Below are 8,889 nucleotides of genomic sequence, written 5' to 3' on the forward strand. Positions count from 1 at the left end.
CACTTACCAGGGCCTCGTTCAATGAAGACAACCTTGGACTCAGGCAGGAAGTTGGCACCGGTAATCACCATCTCCTCACCTCCATGTATGGAGCATGCGCTGAGGCTGTAGCTTTCCACCTGGGGGAGCTCTTGAGCAGAGCGCTGGGCTGGAAGCAAACAAGGACCAGGAAGAAGGGATCAGGAGAGGCAGAGCGTCATGTGGGGGATAGGAGAGCTGAGGCCCTATTACTTCGGTGTAGGTAAAGGTAAAGGTTCCCTTGCTCGAAAGCCAGTCGAGTCCGACTCTAGGGTTGCGGTGCTCATCTCCGTTTCCAAGCCGAAGAGCCAGCGCTGTCCGAAGACGTTTCCGTGGTCATGCGGCCGGCATGACTAAACACCAAGGTGCATGGAACGCTGTTACCTCCCCACCGAAGCGGTACCTATTTATCGACTTGCAATTTCTTGCTTTCGAACTGCTAGGTTGGCAGGAGCTGGAACGAGAGACGGGAGCTCACTCCGTCATGCGGCACACCCGGGTCTCGAACTGCTGAACTACCGACCTTCCCTGCAGTTCAGCGTCTTAACCACTTGAGCCACTGCAGCTCCTTGTAGGTGTAGGTACCAGTGTGCAATGCATGAAACAAGGCAAAGATGCCTTTTGTAGCCATGACTACAGATGAGAGGGGCCGCGCCTCAGCCCCCGGCACCTGCACTATGACTGGACTCTATCAGAACAGACAAAGATCACACAAGCGGCTCTGTCCATCTACCACATGCAAACTGGTGGCTCATAAAGCCTCAATTTGCCCCGTGGGAAAGAAAGAGGAGGTTTAACTCTTTAACTTCCACTTGGTTTAGATAACCAAAACCCGTTCCCTGCTCTGCCGTTAGCATTTCAAAGAAGAAGAAGAGGAAAATACGTGTCCTTTAAAAACATTTTTTTCCCTTTAAAATGGCAAGGAAGCAGGAAGTTCCCTTCCAGCTAGAAAAGCCAAGTGGAGATTTATGTAAGACGTTTTTAGCCGGCCTTTTTCCTAAAAAGGACTCAAAGCAGGTTAAAATGAATTTTAAAATACATCAGAATAATTTTTTTTTAAATCTCCACATCGCTCAGATTAAAACAAACTAGTCGTTTTTCCAAAGTTAGATTTCCTTTCCCTTCCCTGCATGGCCCAGAGGTAAACTGAGGCAGCACCAGCCATTTGCAGCTAAACAGAAAGACAGAGATGGTGATCTTAGTCTGGTTTTGCCCTCATTGAAAACTCTATGGCAGGGGTGTCAAACATGTGGCCCAGGGGCCGGATCAGGCCCCTGGAGGGCTTCTATCAGGCCTGCACTGGAACTGGCTGTCTTCTGCTGCTTCTTCCAGTTCTGCTGCGGCTGCGGCTGCGTCATCATAGATTTGCAGCTTACAGATACACACCTGAACAACATATTCAGGATTGCAACAGCACAGACATTTTGATGCAATAATTCAGAGCAAGAGGTGTCAGTTATCAGACACTGTTAAATAAACACAATATTGCAAGGGTGCTAATGTTTTAAGCATGATTTTAAGTTAAAAAAACCCCTTTGTGTTTGTGTCCTTTATAAAGTTTATATCTCCAATACCTGGCATCACATTTTAGGACACACATGTCTCATTTATGTCAGATCCGGCCCTCATAACAAATGAGTTCGACACCCCTGCTCTACAGGGTCGTCATAAGTCAGCTGTGACTTGACGGCAGTTTTCACCACCACCAACATGCATATTTCCCCGGTCAAGTCTCTGGCACTCAGTGGACTGATGGGTCTATTTTCAGTTTCAGAGCAGGATCTGGGAGACCCAGGTTTGAATTCCCACTCTGCCATGGAAGTCCGCTGGGTGACTCTGGGCCAGTCACACCCTCTCAGCCTAAGTTTCCTCCCAGCATTGATGTGTGGGTAAAAAGGAGGAGAGGAGAACGATATAAGCTGCTTCAAGCCCACATTGTGGAGACAGGTGGAATAGAATGAAGGAAACCGATAATACATATAGCCAATTGGGGTGGGGGGTTTGACAAAAGGCAGGTTAGCTGGTGTGTTGGGAAGGAGAGAAGAAAGCAGGGAGAGGTGAGGATATGGGGGTTGCCAGGAGGAGGGAAAGGGGGAATAGTGTACGGAGGGGGATTCAAAGGAAAGTGAGGTCCTCCCTGCAAGTCCTTAAGCATATATTTATGAAGCAACAGAATTTCAAATGTTGGAGATCACTGAAGAAGACTGTGCAGTTGGAGCACATTTGTAAGATGTTTGTAATTTGAATGTTTTCTTATTTCTGTTTTGTGCATTTATTAAAGAACAACTGTTCTATTAGAATTGTATGGTTTTTTTCATAGGCTCGTGTGTGTCCCTCTGCCATTTTTAGATCACTTTGTGGGTGTGTGGGTGTGAAACAACGGCAACCACCTTCCGATTCATGTGAACACGCAAGTACAGCCAGGACCATCCAGGCCCGTAGCCAGGATTTCTTTAATTTGGGGGGCCTTTAAATAAGTCAGGGGGCACCCCGCACATACTCCTGCACCCCCCCAAAGGAGCGCCTGGGCTGGATGGGACGTCGGGAGGGGGGGCCTTGGCAGTAAGTCAGGGGGCTGGGCCCCGAGATGCCCCACTGTCGCTACGGGCCTGGGACCCCCTCCCTCTCTTCCCCTTCTGACCCCAACTCACAGCATTCGATGGGGACGGAGGCAGTCTGGATGGAGACCACTTTGCCGTTGCCTTGGGGCACGTGGACCCGGAAGACCAGGCGGACCCGTGTGTTCTTGCGCCCGATGTCCGTCTCCCCCTTGCGGAGCTCAATGTCTGAATTCCGCAGCTTCAGGATCCCCGCACAGTCAATGCTGGGATGGGGAAAGGAGAATGTTGAGATTAGATGGGGTGGGGCGGTGGGGGACCACGAAGAGAGGAACAGAAGTGGATTCTCAGAGCAACGGATATGGAACAACTCAGTTCTGCAAAATCAGCAATCTAGTTCAGAGACAGCTTCAAGAGGGAATGGATAAGCATACGGAGCAGAGGCCCATCAGTGGCTATTAGCCACAAGGTATAGATAGGAACTCTTGGTCCGGGGCAGGTGATGCTCTGTATTCTTGGTACTTGGGGGGGGCAGGGGGGGCAACAGTGGGAGGGCTTCTGGTGTCCTGGCCCCACTGCTGGACCTCCTGATGGCACCTGGTATTTTTGGCCGCGGTGTGACGGAGTGTTGGGCTGGATGGGCCACTGGCCTGAACCAACGTTGGCTTCTCTTCAGTGTTCCCTCTAAGCTGAGTTAGTGTGAGCTAGCTCACAGTTTTTTAGCCTCTGGCTCACACATTTTTGTCTTCGCTCAGGGAGGATGGCTCCAGAGCAAACTAACTTATGCAGCAGCCAAATTGCTCGCTCACAACTTTAATGCCAGCAGCTCACAAAGTAGAATTTTTGCTCACAAGACTCCACAGCTTAGAGGGAACATTGCTTCTCTTATGTTCTTATGTTCGATGAAACATAATTAGGCACGTATATGAAAACGGAACACACTTCAGAATTCATCCCCCCTCCCCCCAAATGGCAAATTTTATTCTTCCCCAAATGGCAAGCCTTGCTTTTGAGAACTGACTTGGACAGCTTTGAAAATATTTTCATTTAAAAAACCCAAAACCCTAAGCCACAAAGCATTTAGAATTAGGAACCATTTAAATCAATCAAATTAGGAGTGGCCTGGCATGGAACTACGGGGAAGGAACAGTTGCACTGCAAAATGGTTACAGAGCACTGGATTACCCTACTGAATCCTGAAGGTCTCTGGGCAATCGGTACCTCTCACCCAGCCTACTCTACCTCGCAGGGTTGTTGTGAGGATAAAACAGAAAAGGGGAAAGCCATCAACTGAGGTCCTTGGAGAAAGGGCAGGATAAAAATATTGCAGGCAGACTCAAATCAAACCTCTGTGTCTTCCTGGCTTATCTCCATGGAGACCCATTCACAAATTAGAAGAAGAGAAGAAGAGATTGGATTTATACCCTGACTTCTCTACCCAAAGGAGTCTCAGAGTGGCTTACAAACTCCTTTCACTTCCCCTCCCGACAACAGACACCCTGTGAGGTGGGCGGGGCTGAGAGAGCTCTGGACAGAAACGGCTCTTCTTCAAGGACAGCTCTTATCAGAACTAGACCCAAGGTCACACCAGCAGCTGTGTGAGGAGGCGTGAGGAATCAAACCCGGTTCTCCCAGATTAGAGTCCGCGCTCCTAACCACTACACCAGACCAGCTCTCTTACACTTCCGTGTGTGCGATTAAGGTTTTGTTAAGTGTAACGCATTGAAGAGTCCATCGTGTATTACAGAAAGACATGAAGGCACCCTCCTCAGAGAGACAGGATTGGCCGCAATTCCCAGCTGAGTCCCTCCCCCCCCCTGAGGAGGCGTGAGGAATCAAACCCGGTTCTCCCAGATTAGAGTCCGCGCTCCTAACCACTACACCAGACCGGGTCTCTTACACTTCCGTGTGTGCGATTAAGGTTTAAAGTGTAACGCATTGAAGAATGGCATGAAGGCACACTCCTCAGAGAGACAAAATTGGCTGCAATTCCCTGCTGAGTGCCCTCAGTGTTAATTCACAATTTACACATGTTGGTAACTTGCCAAAAGGTGCTGCAACATTAGACTTATGTTACACACTCCCCCCCTCCCCCCCGGGTTGCCAGCACTGCCTCAGCAAATGTCGGGGAAAGTTGAGTGCAGTGCCTGGGCAGGGTGGAGTTCAAGGATGTTATGACATCACTTCTAAGCGATGCTCTAGGAATTTCCCCTAATCTTTATGTTAAAGTCCAAAGAGACATGGGGAAATTCCTAGAGTGTCCCTGTGGAGACCATTTTCTGGCCATTTCTTTTTCCACCACAGTTTCGTATGGGCAGTGGATTGGGGCCGAGGGCAGGATTTGGCCCGCCAGTGGTGGGCAAATGGCATGCCTAACCCCGGGTCCACTCTGACCTGAGCCGCCCGGAGCCCGCATGCGGGGAGGGTGGGATATAAATCGAATAAATAAATAAATATAAACAAACTCTCACTTGGCAGCCATGTTGTTCTCGGGCAGCAGGGACATCTCCAAGACTTTGGTGCCACTGATGATGGATTCGTAGCTGGTGGTGGCAACCATCTTGCCAGTGATGCGGTGCACCTGGTAGAAGGCATGGGGCCGCAAGTTCCGTTCGTCCGCGGTGCCGATGAACATCTGCAAGGTCAGGGGTTTCTCATCGTAGCCTGAGAGCTTGTGCCGGAGAGAAGAAAGGACAGGAATAAGCTTCGAGTCCTTAGCCTTTTCATGGGTTTAACCACAGAATGATTTTTTAAGATTCATCTGTGGCTATATGAGAAACGATGATGCCGTTCTCATCCCAATCTGTTGTCTTTTCCACGACAGATATTTTTTTAAAAAAATTCTGGCCGTGATCAGAGCTGACAGTGGATAGATTTTTTAAAAAAATTCTGTCTTTTAATTAACTGCTTATGCTCCATGCATCAGATGTGTGGCGTGTTACAATGTGACAGGCAAAAACAGTTGCCTGTCCCAAGGAGTTTACGGTCAAAAAGAGACAATGGAGGAAAATTACAGTGGAGAAGTCTTTCTCATTTCAGTACAAGCAGGCAGGCTGGATATATGAGAAACGATGATTCCGTTCTCATCCCAATCTGTGGTCTTTTCCACAACAGATATTTTTTTAAAAATGTCTGGCCCTGATGAGAGCTGACAGTGGATAGATTTTTTTTTTTTAATCCTGTCTTTTAATTAACTGCTTATTCTCCATGCTTATGCTTAGGGCTCTTTAGCTCGGAGAAACGACGACTGAGGGGTGACATGATTGAGGTTTATAAGATTATGCATGGGAAAGAGCAGGTAGAGAAAGAGGTACTTTTCTCCCTTTCTCACAATACAAGAACTCGTGGGCACTCCATGAAATTGCTGAGCGGTCGGGTTAGAACGGATAAAAGGAAGTACTTCTTCACCCAAAGAGTGATTAACACATGGAATTCACTGCCACAGGAAGTGGTGGCAGCTACAAGCATGGACGGCTTCAAAAGGGAATTAGATAAGCATATGGAGCAGAGGTCCATCAGTGGCTATTAGCCACAAGGTATAGCTAGGGGCTCTGGGGCAAGGGATGCTCTGTCTTCTTGGTGCTTGGGGGGGGGGTCAACAGTGGGAGGGCTTCTAATGTCCTGGCCCCACTGCTGGACCTCCTGATGGCACTGGTATTTCTGGCCACTGTGTGACACAGAGTGTTGGACTGGATGGGCCTTTGGCCTGATCCAACATTGGCGTCTCTTATGTTCTTATGTTCTTATGCTTATGCATCAGATATGTGGCATGTTACAATGTGACAAGCAAAAACAGTCGCCTGTCGCAAGGAGTTTACGGTCAAAAAGAGACAATGGAGGAGAATAAGGGTGGAGAAGTCTTTCTCATTTCAGTAGAAGCAGGCAGGTTAGAGGTAGTCACAGAGCTGTGTGTCTTGGGCAGAGCGACAAAGCACCTCTAGCTGTGACACCACAGAACCTTCACAAACACTATTAAGCTGCTGAGGGGAAAGGTCCAACTGCGAAACATTGGAATGTCAGGGAATGTACTCATGCACTCACTTGCAGGTCTCTTGGGGCCAGGCTCTGAGATCTGAAATAGATCCTGGGAGCTAAGATTAAGCCCTGTAGTTGAGGACCTACGGATGGGACCTCCGTCCCCTGACACAATGACGTTGTAGCAGGGCTTCCTGTATTATATCAGTCCCTCCCTATTCCCCCCTACCACCACGGGCGGCTGCTTTTTATCCGGAACCCTCTCTGGCACTGGCTGCTGCAGCTGGAGACGTCAACCATTCGGTGGTCTCGCCTCAAGGCTGCCCAGATGTTTCCCATCAGAAGCCGAGACTGCCAGCTGTTGTCAATTTGACTCTTAAAGGGAAACACACCCTCTTTTCTGCCACCCACCCCCTTCTCGTGTCGTGGAAGATGGAACATTCCAGAAAGGGCCAGAGCGGTAAAGACAAGCAGCCTTTAGGCCTCTACAGATCTGCCAGGTTTCGGGGAGGGGGGGGGAAATGGGAGAAAGAGAAAGGTGGAGGCGAGCTAAAATGCACGAGAAGGACCTGACTTCGAGAAGAGAACGGGAATTTGCCAGACAGCGTTTGGGGTGGAACTTCCCTTGTGTGGCCCCCTCCTTCACCATTCACAATGAGTGACGCAGAGGGATGGATGCAGAAGGACAGGAGCCCCATGGTGCTAGGAAGAGAGCGTGAGAAAGAGCAGACCCAAGGTCCCAGTTCCAGGGGAATGTGGCCGGGAAGGAGGATGAGGGAGGCACGCACGCGCGCACACACACAACCCCCCTGCCTTTTCGAGCGGGAGCGGAAGACGTCTGTTCCCTAGTCCGGGCGTGCACGGCAAGAGCTGCGTCCAGAAATCACACAGCGGCATTCACCTCGAACAGGGAGACACACAGAACTACGAAGGCGGGTGGTGGCAGAAATCTTAAAAGGCTCTCGGATCCCTCGCGGCTTAGGCTTCTGTGGGCCTGAAGCCCACGGCATCCGAGGAAGGGAGGATTTCCGCAAACGTCCCCCTGAAGGCTCCCGCCGCAATCGGTCTGGGAGGCCCCCGAGTTGTCACAAGATGCCTTTTGGGGTCTGCTGAGTGCAGATAGGGGGCTACGTCCCTTAGGTGTTCTGTCACACGTCAACACACCCCCACCACCTAGGTGGGGCCTGGAACATCCCAGATTTACAACTGCTCTCCAGGCTACAGAGATCGGTTCCCCTGGGAGGAAAATGGCTGCTCTAGAGGGTGGGGACTAGGGATGCCAGCCTCAAGGCAGGGCCTGGAAACCTTCTGGAATTGCAACACGTCCAGGTGATAGAGATCAGTTTCCCTGGGGAAAATGGATGCTTTGGAGGGCGGACTCTATGGCATTATCCGGTTGCCAGCCTCCAGGTGGGACCTGGGGCTCCCCTGGAATTACAGCTCAGCACCAGATGACAGGGATCAGTTCCCAGGGCTATTTTGGGGCAGGAACGCACAGGAACGGAGTTCCGGCTGGCTCCCAAGTTGGCCACGCCCAGTAGGAACGCATTAGCATAATAGGCCACACCCAACAGCAGAAAATCATTCGGATTGGCTACGTTAGGGGTGTGTGGCCTTCCTGCTACAAAAAAAAGGCCCTGGGTTTTGACAAGAAACAAGGTAAACAGAATAAGAAGCAAAAGGTGGGTGTGGCTGGATGACCACACTCCTGATAACATGGGGGTGCGGTCTAATGTGCTAATGAGCTGTGCTGCCAGGGGTGTGGCCCAATATGCTAATGAGTTCCTGCTGTTGGGTGTGGCCTATTATGCTAATGAGTTCCTGCTGGGCTTTTTCTACAAAAAGAGCCCTGTAATAAGTTCCCATGAAGAGAATGGATGCTTTGGAGGGCGGACTCTATGGAATTGTACCCCACTGAGGTCCCCGTCCTCCCCAGGCTCCACCCCCAAATCTCCAGGAGTTTCCCAGCCTGGATCTGGCATCCCTACCAACCACCCACCCCCACTGGTGGCCAGAAGGGAGCTCTCAACCTTGGGAGGGGGACTGTGTGCCGTTCTACCCTCTCCTTCCCAAGCCTTTCCAAGTCTCCGCCCCAAATCTCCAGGAATTCCCCCAACTCAGAGTTGGCAAGCCCACCGCCATCCTGTCCCGCCATCCCCCGCCCCTTCCCACCATCCCACCTCTCCTAAAAGACTGGCGCTGCACCTTCCTTTGACAGGCAAACGGGCCAAAGGCTGCCCACGCATTCTCGACTCAAAACTGAAGACTCCTTTCCCCTCCTTATTAAACGCAGGAATCTCGTTTCGGTAGGCAACGATTTCACTTTCGTGTGTGTGTG

General features: G+C 50.5%; 1 protein-coding gene across 1 annotated transcript in view; it reads right to left on the reverse strand.

Moving 5' to 3' along the window:
- The window catches only part of NFATC4 (nuclear factor of activated T-cells, cytoplasmic, calcineurin-dependent 4), a 42,659-nt gene that overhangs the window by 6,075 nt on the left and 27,695 nt on the right, over positions 1-8,889 (reverse strand). Inside the window, exons 4-6 of the mRNA XM_015412717.1 lie at positions 5,048-5,247; positions 2,670-2,842; positions 8-148 (exon numbers count right to left, since the gene is read on the reverse strand). Of these exons, the coding sequence (XP_015268203.1) occupies positions 8-148; positions 2,670-2,842; positions 5,048-5,247 (514 nt within the window). The remainder of the gene's footprint in view (positions 1-7; positions 149-2,669; positions 2,843-5,047; positions 5,248-8,889) is intronic.

The sequence above is a fragment of the Gekko japonicus genome, unplaced genomic scaffold (assembly GCF_001447785.1).
Source record: "Gekko japonicus isolate JY-2015 unplaced genomic scaffold, Gekko_japonicus_V1.1 scaffold669, whole genome shotgun sequence".
Taxonomy (NCBI): domain Eukaryota; kingdom Metazoa; phylum Chordata; class Lepidosauria; order Squamata; family Gekkonidae; genus Gekko; species Gekko japonicus.